The sequence below is a fragment of the Arachis stenosperma genome, chromosome 8 (assembly GCF_014773155.1).
Source record: "Arachis stenosperma cultivar V10309 chromosome 8, arast.V10309.gnm1.PFL2, whole genome shotgun sequence".
Classification (NCBI taxonomy): domain Eukaryota; kingdom Viridiplantae; phylum Streptophyta; class Magnoliopsida; order Fabales; family Fabaceae; genus Arachis; species Arachis stenosperma.
Genome location: NC_080384.1, coordinates 14,160,977 through 14,174,316, shown reverse-complemented (window position 1 = coordinate 14,174,316; position 13,340 = coordinate 14,160,977). Strand labels below are relative to the sequence as shown.

General features: G+C 36.2%; 2 protein-coding genes across 4 annotated transcripts; one reads left to right on the top strand and one right to left on the bottom strand.

Annotated features, from left to right (window-relative positions):
- Positions 1-7,588: 7,588 nt before the first annotated feature.
- On the top strand, positions 7,589-10,408 carry LOC130946853 (uncharacterized). 3 transcript variants are annotated; one of them, XM_057875734.1, is made up of 3 exons: positions 8,241-8,833; positions 9,244-9,476; positions 9,615-10,408. In XM_057875734.1, exons 2-3 carry the CDS (start codon positions 9,257-9,259, stop codon positions 10,232-10,234), a joined length of 840 nt encoding a protein of 279 aa, XP_057731717.1. In that variant the 5' UTR covers positions 8,241-8,833; positions 9,244-9,256; the 3' UTR covers positions 10,235-10,408. The 3 variants fall into 3 exon arrangements, with proteins under 3 accessions (XP_057731716.1, XP_057731717.1, XP_057731715.1); XM_057875733.1 differs by lacking the exon at positions 8,241-8,833 and adding an exon at positions 7,589-7,825 and having other exon boundaries at positions 9,244-10,408; XM_057875732.1 differs by having other exon boundaries at positions 8,247-8,833; positions 9,244-10,408.
- A 1,318-nt stretch (positions 10,409-11,726) lies between these two features.
- LOC130946854 (uncharacterized) lies at positions 11,727-12,537 on the bottom strand. The gene is made up of 3 exons (XM_057875735.1): positions 12,156-12,537; positions 11,870-12,064; positions 11,727-11,786 (listed from the first exon to the last, which is right to left on the bottom strand). Exons 1-3 carry the CDS (start codon positions 12,438-12,440, stop codon positions 11,739-11,741), a joined length of 528 nt encoding a protein of 175 aa, XP_057731718.1. The 5' UTR covers positions 12,441-12,537; the 3' UTR covers positions 11,727-11,738.
- Between the last annotated feature and the right edge of the window lie 803 nt (positions 12,538-13,340).

Below are 13,340 nucleotides of genomic sequence, written 5' to 3'. Positions count from 1 at the left end.
CTAGTATACAAATGCAAACATCATGAAGTCTTTTCAGATTGTAATTGGACTAAGATAAGGGTGAAAATATATGTATGGCCAAGTGAGCTATAATTTGAATCTTTGACTAACATAAGTTCTCTCCTAACACACATACACCCTATATAATTTTAGAATCATGCCTAAATACTCATAATCTCACTTTTGTATATTTCACATACTCATGTATCAAATTTTCTTTAATTTCATCACATATGCATTGATCTTTTTATTGCACTTAACATTGCGATCATTTTTGTCCCCTATTTATTTATTCTCTCTTTTTTTAAATAGAAAAATATAATAGATTAATGCCTATGGTTTTTGTATAATTTCACATGAGTAGTACCCAAATTCTTAAAATTTGTCAATAGAAACAAAACACATTCTCACTAACCCAAGTTTTTACATTTTTCCACACTTAATTGACACACAATTTTTATCATAAGCTAGCCAAAGATTCAATTGGAGTAATTACTTGTTTTTCCTCTTAAGGATAGTGATGTGATAATATAAAGAACAACTGGGGATTAAAAAAGCTCAAAGTGACAAACAAAAGTAGATAAAATGGTAGTCTATTTGGGATAAGTGAGCTAATAACAAATGATGGGCTCAGTCATAAGTATGCATAAATATAGCAAGCACACAAGAACAAAAATTATGGTTAAATAATGTGACCATATAATTAAGTTCAAAATCTTACAGATTGTGTGTTCTTAACTATAAACCATGTTTTAAATTACAATCTTCAAACAAGGTTAACGCATTTTTAATTTGAATTAGTAAAATATTATAAAATAATGTCTTAAAAAGAAACTCATTACTTCAACCAAGTAGAACATACATGCAAGCAATTATTATCATGCAATTTATCATATCTAACAAAAGAAAATTGACATATTGGTGTTAAGAGAGTGAGAGATTACATCCGGAAGTCAAGTACTGACCATCCCACACTTAAGGCTTGGCATGGTCCTCCGTGCCATCAGTAAGGAGCAAGGTGGGGTTGGTAGCATCACCTCCCCAGTTGGGGTCAGTCTGGCTTCCGGTGCTGGTAGGTGAAGCGAAGTTCGGGGTATCCTTCTCTTCTGGAAGTGGGAGAGTATTAACAATGAGCTCCTTCAGATAGGTGTATCCGCGCTTGTGGCGGCGCTCCATCTGCTGGTCTAACCTTTGAAGAAACATCTTAGTAGTGGATGATGTAAGAGGTGTGGGTGATGGCGGGACAGAAGTAGGAGGAGTGTCTAAAGATGGGTCTAGATACCGACTGGCAGAAGGTACCGGGGGTTTGAAATACTTCCCATTCGAGACATACTGATCAGCCCGTGGGAGTATGGTTCTGGTGTCCCCAGCCCTATAGGAAACTCCAGCTGCAGAGACAAGATCCGAAACCAGTGTGAAAAAAGATAAGTTGCCCGCAATTTGCACGTGTCTCATGGCCTGCCAGATGTGTCTGGGTAAGTTGTGAGCTGCTCTGTGAGAATGCACTAGATGATAACAACCATGTCCGCAGTGAAGATGGACTCGTGAGTGCTCGAAAAGACATAGTGGGACATAATTTGGGCCTACACGCAAGCCTCCAAGGTAAGTGCAGGAGCTGAGATGCTCTTAGGTCGAGTCCAATGTTGGCCATAAATCCAAGTGCTGTCAGGTTGTACTATAACTCCAAGGACGCTATCCCAGTCAAACTAGTCCAATGTTGGCCATAAATCCAAGTGCTATCAGGTTGTGCTATAACTCCAAGGACGCTATGCCAGTCAAACTAGTATGTCTGGCGCTTGAGAGAGGCCTCTTGAAAGGCGTCCAATTCCTCTGGGCTAGGTGAAAGATCCAATACTCTCTTAATGGCACCTTCGGAGAAAGTGACTTGCTTTTGACCAACATAGACAGACTGAAGAATTCAACTACCCATGATAGATTGGCCTCCCGCAGCTGCTCCTCAAGAATCCCTACTGTCTCCTTTCGATGCAGGGTTCCACAAAATCAACAAAGTGTGTTGGAAGGATGAGTAAATGCTCATTATTGTAGTTCCTTTCAGCCAGGATGGGAAACATTCGCTCGCTCACAGTAACGGTTAGTGAATCGTGCAGAGTCCCGCACAGGAAATGCCTTTTCCGCCTCATCAACTTTGATTGTCCGTTTCACCCGCTTCGTGGGTGGCGGAACGCTTGTAGTAGGTTGCGCCTTGGCCGCTGCTCTCTTAGTACCTTTTCTTACCGGTGTCTTATCAGTGACTTTCCCCTTCCCTTTCTGGGTACCCATTCTAAGGAAGAAAGAAAGAGGGAAAACATTAAATGTAGATAACGAAAAACTGAGAGGAAGAAAGTCCAAGTGATAATAAATGCCCAAGGAAATAAACATGCACATGGGACAGCAATTAAAAGTATGCGGGCATATGAGAAGAACTAGATGCAAGAGGGTATATAGAATGCATGTAAGAGGCATGAGAAGCATAGTCCAAGCATTAATTAGCAAAGATAATTATCACATGGAACAAAATAAAATAGCACTTGAATGTTGATAATTAATGACTAATATACTTAACTTACAAAGGAATCAAGGGTGGTGAAAAAGAATACATTAAAGTGTAAAAATAAAATAAAAGAGAGCACAAAATGCCATGAGAGCTTTTTTACATACACTATTGCAGTGAATTTTTCCTTTATGTATGTCCCGTCACTAGTGGATGTATATATTCAATATCTTTGAAAAAAGTCTTTTTGTACTAGATAGTGTACACGTTAAACCACATGATACATCACGGATGAAGCTAGATGCATATACGGTACCAAAAGATCTCATGTCTCTGTTAATCTATTTAACCCAAAATATTATATTACGTTTAAACTTTAAATGCATTTTAGGAAAGGTTCATTGAAGACATAACTTAAGTGGTCATTTCCACGTATAAGCCCACTCAGAGAGGCTTGCCTTGCACATTCGCCTCTGTTACAATACAACCAAACGGGTGAATCCCCCTCAAAACCTAACAATACCTTAATTAGTAAGTTCAATTGAGATGTATACCGGTTCTCCTAATACAGCTCATTGTTTCCATTCACATAAATTTGATTGTTGTGTATACGCAGTAAAATTCATGGAATACTGAATGAAAGAAAAATTGAATGATTGGGATTAAGTGAGATTCCAAATTTTATTGCTAAATAACTAATTATCTAAACACATCATTGTATACAATATTGATTTTCACATGCAGGACACTAACAAGTTAGACAAGATGGAAACAATGTTTGACATCATTCTGGGTAAAAAAAATTCAGTCATTGGAGAGCACTGAATGCCCTTTCCTTACCCTGCTGTGCGACACAACTAACCAAGAAACGAACATAAGGAGGTTCGGACATCGTTCACAGCACCTGACACAGAGCATACTTCGGTGAGCTGAAGGATTGCCGAAAAAATAGCCCATCAAAAGGAGCTAAACATGGGAAGAAAAAAGATGCATATGATATTCTTTTTTACCTTATCTAAGGATATCCTCCCATGCTAAGCTATATTTTTTTGGAACTTGATATTTTCCTTGTGTTATACACGGTGACTGTTTGTTTTGGATTCTTATGTTGTTAGTGGGTACTTGTTTTGTGAACCTTGTTGAAATTTGTTGGTTAATTAACAGAGAATGCGTGTATTGTGGATGTGAATCATGTCTTCGGGGATTGGTTTGTTTTATTTTGCACAGGCTAAACACTTGCTACGTTTTAAATTGTACATGTTTAAAGTGGCTAAAGAGTTATTTCTGGATGTGTCTACTTATGGACGTGTCTACTAATGTATGTGTCTTTCGTTATCTATGGATGTGTATTCTGACGTAGATGTCTATTTTAGTTGTGTCTTGTTCGGAGATATCTGTATACGGACGTGTCTTCTGCTGGAAGTGTCTTTACTAATGTGTCTTTTGTGTTTTCATTTAACTATGAATGCGTCTTCTGAGAGACATGTCTGTTTTTGCCGTGTCTTCTTTGAAAGTGTTTATATATGAATGTGTCTTCTGTTAGAGGTGCCTTCTTCCAATGTGTCTTTCGTGTTTTCGTTTAACCATGAATGTATCTTCTGAGGGACGTGTCTCTTTTCGTCGTGTCTTTTTCGAAGGTGTCTATATATGGGTTATTTATTTTGTTCGTGTCTTCTACGTATGTGTCTATTTACGGATGTATTTTTTCAGGAGGGTGGATATTAAAAAGTTTCAATCACACCCAGATGTGTCTAATCCCTAAGGTTTCTAATGCTAGTGATATGACTCGTGAGACTGATTAATATATCCTCTATGTTCTACAAAATTTTTTTAAGGGTAGGCTTATATTAGATAGGATAAAGTATTATTTTGGTCCCAAACGTTTGAGCCGAATCATGATTTGGTCTCTAACGTTTCAAACATTCTATTTCAATTCCAAAAACTTTCAAATGTCCTATTTCAATTAAAAAAAAATTTAGGTGGGTTCAATATTGTCCCACCATTAAACTTTGACATAAACAATTTGCATATTAAAGAACCAATAACATTCGATTTCAGTATGTAAGTAAAATCGATCCACCGACAATCATTATATAAAAGTTTCTCCTTTGAATTTGAAACGTTAATGATTGATTATTAGGATTTAAGGTTTTGTGCAAAAAGAATTGAAGAAAAAAATATTACAAGAAGGTTTTGGTTTTATTTTTCTAATACACAAGAGAATATATGTCTTAACTAGTAACGATATTAATATCTACGTCATTCATTAATGATATGACCACATTAAACATGTTTAAAACTTTTTGAGATAAAAATAAGACGTATAAAATGTTAGGAACTAAATTAGGATTTAACCCAAATGTTGGAAACCAAAATAGTACTTCACCCTTTCAAATAATATCCTTATTTCTCACAAATGCATGCAATACCTGAAGAATAAAAAGAAGGGCTTCGACACTGAAATAGCTGTAAAATTTGATATGAGTAAGACTTATGATAGAGTTGAATGACGATTTTTGTGATTTATAACGGCGAGATTAGGGTTTGTCCTAAATTGATTAGTTTGATTTAGGAACTGGTTACCAATATTTCTTATTCTGTTATTGTGGAATGACAATGACAACCTTTTGATTTTTTCAAAAAAATATCCGTAAAAAAATTCATCTATCCCCATGTCTATTCTTATTTTGTGCAGAATGCATTTTCTTCTTGCTAAACAAAGTAGAAGAAACAACACCATTCAAGGTATTCAACTGAAGAAATGGTGCCCTAAGATCAATCATCTTCTATTTGCCGACAACTTTACAATTTTTGCAAAATTTTTCTCCAATGTTGTGACAACGTTTCAGTCCTCCTAGACACTTATGAGGCTTTTAGTGGACAAAAGTTCAATCTAAAAAATTCGTCTGTGTTTTTTAGTAATAACTCTACTTTGACAATGAGGCAGATGCTTGAAAACAGATTGAACATCCCTCATGTAAATGTTCAGGATAAATACTTGGGATCAGAGATCCAAGAAGCCACTTTTGAGCTGATTAAGGATAAAGTTTATAAGAAGGTAGACGGGTGAAAACGAATATTGCTATCAATAGGTGAAAGATACATTCCAATAAAGGCTGTGGGATCGGCAGTCCCGATTTATTCTCTCTCCTGCTTTAAGCTATCTTATTCATTAATCTAGAGAATTTACAATATTTTAACCCAAATTTAATGGAGGCGAAAGGGTACAGAAAAAAAAAAACTCTTAGGTTAGTTGGGAAAAGATGTCACGGCTCAAAACGGAATGGGGTTTGGGATGGAAAGATCTTATAGCACAAAATCTAGCCTTACTTTAAAAATAATGTTGGAGAGTTATGGTTCAACCTAACTATATGCTGTCTAAAATGCTTAAAGACAAATACTCCAAGTACGTAATGTTGTGAAAGCTAAGAATGGTGTCTTACCTTCGTGGAGATGGAGGAGTTTGTTGGAGGGCCGCAAAGTTGTTGAAAAAGAGAACTGATTTGGAAGGTTGGGGGTGGCTCCAACATCAACATTGCTTCTAATCCTTGGATTTTGCCGTTTCAATCGAAATCTCACAGAACCAAATGTGATGAGAGTTTGTGACCTGATAAATATAAATAGAGAATGAAACTCCATGAAACTCCCAATTAATTAAATATAGCTCAACAAATACTCAAGGTACAGATTGATGACGGTTCTGATAAAATTCAATGGCTCTACCATAAATCGGGTAACTACGAAGTATTCTCAAATTACAAAGTTGCTTACCATCTCGAGCAAAAGGAGACGGTGGAGGTTGCTAGAAGACTCTTCCATGGACTCAGCTTAACGTCTTCCTCTCCTCGCCCCCAGTTTTATCTTTAGGGTTGCATTTCTTTCTTCTTTTTTTTTTGGTTTCCCACGGTATCCCCCAACCCGACAGGTCAAGGACTAATCCGTCGCGGTACTGAGCTCCATTTAAGGGTTTGCCGCTGGCCAATGGGTTGCTGCATGCACAAGGCGGGATTCGAACCCCCGACCCTTACTTAAGCGGACTAGTGAGCTAACCACTCGACCAACCCAACTTGGTTCATTTCTTTCTTCTTATTTCCTTTCTCTTGAAATGAAATGCAGCAATCGGCTCACTAATCACTCAGCAATCACTATTGGGCCACGCACCATCATTCGAAACTTTTATTGAGCCTAAAATTGAAGTTTCCACATGTGCTACATGAAAAATCAACGGTGTCTGCCTAAAGCCCTAAACTACTAAGTGTGTGTTTGGATTACAGTTTGCAAACTGAGGTTTATATAAAATTGATTTTGTAAAATTGATTTTGATCAAAAGTGAGTTAGTGTTAACGTGGTTTATGTTTGGCAATTTTTATTCAAAATGAATTATAGTAAACTAAATATTGTTTGGATTACATTATTCAAAATCACTTTTAGGTGAAAAATTACAGAAAAGGACATGAATTTAAATAATTATTTTATGTTATTTTATAATTTTATTTTAAATATTTAAATAAATTTTAATATTTTTTTAGTATTTTCAATATTCTTTAGTACTCTAATAGGATTAATAGAATCATAATACAAAGTAAAAAAATATTTCATGTAAAAAAAATAACAATAACAATAAAAAAAACTCATATAAATAAAAAAACAGAAATTTTATAAAAAACAATAATATGCATAAGAGAGTATTAGAAAAAATATTATAAAAAAACAAACATATGAATAATAAAGGATATAATTAGTATATATAACATAATTTTTAATCCAACGTGAAAAGTTAAACGGAAAAGCTAGAATTTATAACTTCTGGTAAACGTTGGTTTCACATAGAAATCACTTCTACGTTTAAAGGATAAAAGTGTTGCCAAACACAAAGATAAAGCGTTCAAGAAGCTCAAACGCACTTCTCTCTTCTCCAACGCAAATCCAAACACATCCTAAAACCCGTTCAGGTCCAAAAAACCCTTCTAAAAGCCGTTCAAAAAAAATGTGAATGGGTTTTAAGAGAGGAAGAAAATAGGGCCAGAAGCCCAGAACCCAGCCGACTCACTTTCATTTTTGTTTTTTGTCTGAAGGTGCGAGAAGACAGAAGCGTAGAGTCCACTGTCCATGGTAGAGAACAGAGAGAGAGAGAGAGAGGGGGTTGGTGTTGCTTCCCACGTCACCACTGAAGCCTTCATTTTCGGATTTTTGGAGAACGTGAGCGCCAAGATCGGCCTTCCATTCTTCTCCGATTTCCCTTGCCACTTCCCCTCCTTCCCTATCCTTCTTTCCAAACTAACCAACCAACGATTCAGTCCTCCCTCCCTTCGCAACGCTTTCGCTTCATTCCAGGTACTCCCTCCTCCTTTTCCATTCCCTCTCCCAGGGTTTCGTTTCCTTTCCTATTCACTCTTCCATTTGCTTCTCTAATTCTTCATCCCTCATTTTCTTGATTCACTTTTTCGCGCGGCTTTTTTGAATTCGCTTATGCTTTTTTTTATTTTTATTAAAAATTATATAATTCGTTTTGGATGAGCTTCCCATGGTTAAGATTTCTGAATTACGAGCTCTTGATTCTATTTTCGCGGAAATCTATTTGTGATCTTGAATTGTGTCAATTTTTTATGATTTTGTACGATCTATGATCTATTGTAGCTAGCATTTCTTAAGAGCGGCAGAAAACTCTGCTTTCTGGTGATAAAATCGAAAGCAATATACAGTTTACCTTCCCCCCCCCCCCCCCCTCCCTCTGAAACAGATTAACTGTATCTGTAGATAAATCGAAGCGATTCAGGGTTCTTCGTATGATACTTTCATTGTGTAAATAGTGGATTGCGTAAAGAGTCATGTTGGTTACAAAACTGTTGGTCACTTAGACTTTCTCTTTTGGAAAATAGTTGATAGTTGAGCATCTTTTGAATGTTATATTCTTGGTTTCTCGCAGTTTACCAACCAAGCAGTTAGCTCCCACTGGTTTGATTCATCATATAGGGGCTACATATATTACATAAAGATGATAACTGGAAGGATAATTTTTTCACGCTTTTATCTCCTTTGTTTACTTCTGAGATGCCATGCCTCAGACATCTAAGGACATTGTAGTTTAAGACTGTGATACGTAACTGCAATGTGCATACCTTTTTCACTGCTCATGATACGTGTGATCTGATCTGATTGTCTGATTTTTGTTTTGGATTTAGTTCCTAAATTTTGTAGAGAAAATGGTAGAATATCATTTTAGGGTGTTTCGACATAACGGCATTTGTGAAAAAGGCTTGTGGAGACCTCCAATAACAAAGTGGTTCAGATGGAAGGTAACTGAACAATGAGCAGTAGAGGGAGACCTAGAAAAGGCCATAGGTAAAACTAATAAAATAGAATGAGTTGTTAATGATTTAGATGTAAATATGAATTATCACTTATGGTCGGATAATGGTGTCATCTGAATCCAAACCTTATATAGAAAGGCAAGTCTTGTTATTGTTGATGTTGATGTTATATTTGTATTTGTATATAGTTCCTATTTTTGCACGAGTAAATACTTTATAAGTTGCATAACATTTATTCTCTATCCATTATCTCCAATCTGCATTGTTTTGGGACTTGCCACACCGATTTGCTTAGGATTGACGAGTATGATGTCATTTAAATGATATGATGAGATTTTATACTTGTGGTTTATTGTGTTTGGAATGGTGATCCTTTTTCGTTTATTTTGTTAGAATGGTACCATTTTCAATAATTATCTCTACCTCTTTGATTTGTCTCAGGTTCAGTTTGTAAATGGCTAAAGTTGGTAAGACACGGTCCAAGTCCCAGCCTCAAGGTCGCAAGGAAACCCCATATCATTTATCTTGTGCACAAAAGAATATGAAAGATGTTCGTGGAAAGAAGAGCTCCACCAAATCATCAGAGAAGAAGGATTGGGAAGATGCAACTTGCTCTGTGTGTATGGAGGTCCCACACAATGCGATTCTTCTTCTTTGTTCGTCATATAACAAAGGTTGTCGCCCTTACATGTGTGCTACTAGTCATCGATATTCAAACTGTTTTGAGCAGTACAAGAAAGCCTACACAAAAGCAACTTCTGTTCAAAGTATGCAGCTAGCAATAGACAATTCAAATTTTGACTTAAGTGCAGGTGAACCTGATGACAATAGAGAAGTGCCTGAGCTTCTTTGCCCCCTTTGTCGCAGACAGGTGAAAGGTTGGACAGTGGTTGAAGCGGCTCGAGAGTCTCTGAATGCCAAGAAAAGAAGTTGCATGCAGGATGATTGCTCTTTCGTAGGGAATTACAGGGAGCTCAGGAGGCATGTTAAGTCTAAGCATCCATTTTCTCGACCAAGAGAGGTGGACCCTGTTCGAGAAGAAAAATGGAAGAGGCTAGAGTGTGAAAGAGAACGGAATGATGTGATCAGCACAATTCTATCTTCAACACCAGGTGCTATGGTATTGGGGGATTATGTGCTTGAGCCGAATGATCATGCCTTTTATAGTGATGAGTATGATTCTGAAGAGGAATATTTGGAGGACGATTTCTTCTCCATGAGGCCATTTGGTCTGGGGAGAAATAGCCACATTTTCTCCAACATTAGGTACAATCAGGACCGTGCTGCTGTTTCTTTCAATGTTGATCATTTTGGTTTGCACAATGTTGCACCTGCAGCTTCTGCTGCTGTCTCTGGACGAGGAATCCACAGGCTACTGTTAGGGAGGTCTAGAAGACGACGGAGGCATAGGATGCCAAATGCAGGCAGGTAAATTCGGAGATGAACTACATAGATATGGGGAGTAAGCTTCGCTTCTGCATTAGTGTGCCAGATACCTTGGCATGGCTTGTTTTGTTGCTATGCCAAACGATTTTTATTATTTAATTAGCAGAGTATAGAGTTGAGACCCCATTCTGGTTATATTACTATCTCATCTGTCAACTGATATTTGCATCACTTTACTAGCTTCTTTTAGCTTTTCGAGTTTATTGTTTTAAAAGGCAATGCAATTTCATAGCGCTCACTGCCTCCTTGATTTCTAGGTTTAGCATATCAAGGTCATTATTATTTTAGATCACATAGGTTTGGACTGGCTGGCTGTCTTTCTATCACAGAAAGTGGTCAACTGAACAGGGTGTTTAGGGGCAACGAGGAGATGCCCCAAATAATGCGTTTTCAAAAATGATGCTTTATTCTTCAGTTGATGTTTACTGTACAGTTTGAATTATTGCATAAATAATTCCTTCGATGGATTCTTGGACCTACTATTCTTGCTGGCAATGTGGCTTAACATGGCAGATCTTTCTAACCGTGTCAGCATGACATGGAGTGTTTGTCACCATTATCACGGAGAACATGACTGATACGTAAATGGTAAGTGTTTGTTCATTTGTTAAGTTCTTGTGATATCGACGAGTGCATGCGGCACTTGGTTGTATTAGATTGTCAGATCGTCTTTGAAGTGTAACAGCGATGAAAATGATTTGATTTTCTTAGTGTTTAGAAATTAGAATAATGGAGGAAAAGAAATGTATATTTATTTACTTTTTAAACTCTAATTTAATCTGATTTATTTATTTTGTATTTCTCCTTTCTTTTTCTTTCAGGTAAGATATATTTCGAAAGAATTTAAGAATTTATATTATTTGACGACTTTAAAAGCATAAATTAACTCACTTGCAACTAAAAGCTGAATAGTAGCTCATGAATTTTACTAGTTTGGCTTTAAACTTACCCTCTTTGATAGGAAGACAAGATAAGCGCAATACCTATTTCTTGAACTTCATTTTATATGGCATTAGTTAACCCCATAACTAAATTACATAAGCATCGATGCGTTGAACTAAACGCTTCTCCTATAATTTGTGCGTCCTGCTCGGTAAATTCCTGATTGGCTGTTTACGCTTCCATCTGTAAATTCATATTCAGCATATGCATCATATCCATTGTTATTGATAACAATGTCCACCAAATACCACACAATACATGCATTGTTATGTTTTTGTCTCCATTTTTTGACGAGTCCAAATCTTCCACTTAAAACTTCGAGACGTGATGATAGTAACCGTTGGAGATTAACAAAAAAATAAATAAATAAGAAGCCCAACACCCAACAAACTATACATTAATTCAAGCCTATAATATGCATTCTCCTTATACCTTCATATTTTCTTATTCAAATGTCTATGTTGAACCACTCTGAGCTGTAGATTTGAGCTTCATCATCAGATAAGGCGAAAAAAAGACGCATGAAACAAACAATGTTCTGTTTCCCACTAGATTTCTTTGCATGATAGCTCTTTCAACATTTTGGCCACTCTACTCTGTTGGTAAAAATAACATTAAATACAAAATCAAGGACTTGCAATCCAAATCAGAATAGAATACATAAGAAATCTCAAATTACCAAAAATGAAGGACGCGCTTGACCGAACTTTCTGTTCTTGGAACGGTTTCTTTCTTTGTTCTCTTCTGACGTCACTCGTTCATATCTGCACCAGCCACCACCACCACCACCAGAGGCGGAGTATAGAGCCGTATATCTCGACGGCGAACACGAGCAGATTCGAACCGGTCTGGTTAACCAAAACCCCATCTTCTTCTGCTAAAAACTCGCAGAATCAGTTTCATTACTATTGGTATTCAAATCAAAACAGAAAATAGGAGAGCGAAAAAAAAAAGAAGTTAATAACCTTGTTTTTTGTTTGTAACTGAATGATGGGTGATGGAACCTTTTTGGAGTGTGCAAGTGCATGATTCCGAAGCTGTCGAGAGTGAGCGAGAAGCTGAGCTCGACGATCATAGCCGTGTGTGGAATTTGGCTTTGTTTTGATGAAACCATGTGATTGTTTCCTTGTTGAACGAGGTTTCAGTGATTCCTTGTACACTGTTATTATTACAACCCTACTTGTGTTTCTGTCTTGGATAGTCTCTTTCTGTTTCTTCTTTTCTATGATTTGTTTTGACGCCGTCGTCATGATGAATTTGCTTTTGGTTCTTCAGAAAACTATCAACGTTATTCGATGGAGAAACGAGTGAAATAAAACATCACCGCTTTTGAGATAAGGAAGCAAATAGAAGTTAATGATCTTGATTTTAGAATGTGATGCTGTATTTGAAATACACTAAGCAAATGTAGATAGAATCTCTTTATATTAAGAAAATGTATGTAAAATCTTCATTCTTGTATGTCATGGAATGGCTAAGAAGGAGGCCAAAGCCATGAAGATTAAGGCCTTAAGACATTGGTAACAAATTTACAATGAATTTTGGCCCCTTTTTTTGGTCAACAAGAATCTTGGAATTAAATTTTCTTTTTGGAAATAATACTACGTAATCAAATCTTTTTTATGAATAAAATCTAATTAAATAATAAGACTTGTAATAATATTATTTATAATTAATTTTTTTTAATATTAGACTAATTTAATTAGGCTTAGTTAACAAAAAAAATTTTAGATGTATAATATTACTCGGTTTTTGGTGTTATCTTGGAATTAAATTGTACTACATAAAGTTAAGCTTAAGGTTTGTTAGGTTTTTTTTTTCGGAGGAATGTTTTGTTAAATCTTAATTTGTCGCAAATAGAACTTCCAAATAAGATAATTAACGTGTAATGTTTTTTGGATCTAGGCTCCTTTGGAAAACAAAAAACACCAAAGATGCGAAGGTTTTCATTTCATTTTTCTCTTCTGGGAATGTGGACACTGGCTAACTTTTTGCCACCGTTGCATTTTTTTTTTTTTTTGCAGTTTTTCTATTGAGCTGGATAGTAATAGCTCTTTTGAAAGTCCAAGATATCAACGAATAGGACAAAAACTTTTTGAGTTTATGTTTCCAAAAGTGAAACTAATCAACAATAAAAAAAAATACTATTA

Bases quoted from the DNA above. Each gene is read 5' to 3' on its own strand.
- LOC130946854 (XM_057875735.1), bottom strand. From the start codon at position 12,440: ATGACGACGGCGTCAAAACAAATCATAGAAAAGAAGAAACAGAAAGAG. The intron at 12,065-12,155 runs GTTATTAACTTC...AGTTTTTAGCAG, and splicing joins AGTTACAAACAAAAAACAAG to AAGAAGATGGGGTTTTGGTT. The intron at 11,787-11,869 runs GTAATTTGAGAT...TTTTACCAACAG, and splicing joins AAGCGCGTCCTTCATTTTTG to AGTAGAGTGGCCAAAATGTT.
- LOC130946853 (XM_057875733.1), top strand. From the start codon at position 9,257: ATGGCTAAAGTTGGTAAGACACGGTCCAAGTCCCAGCCTCAAGGTCGC.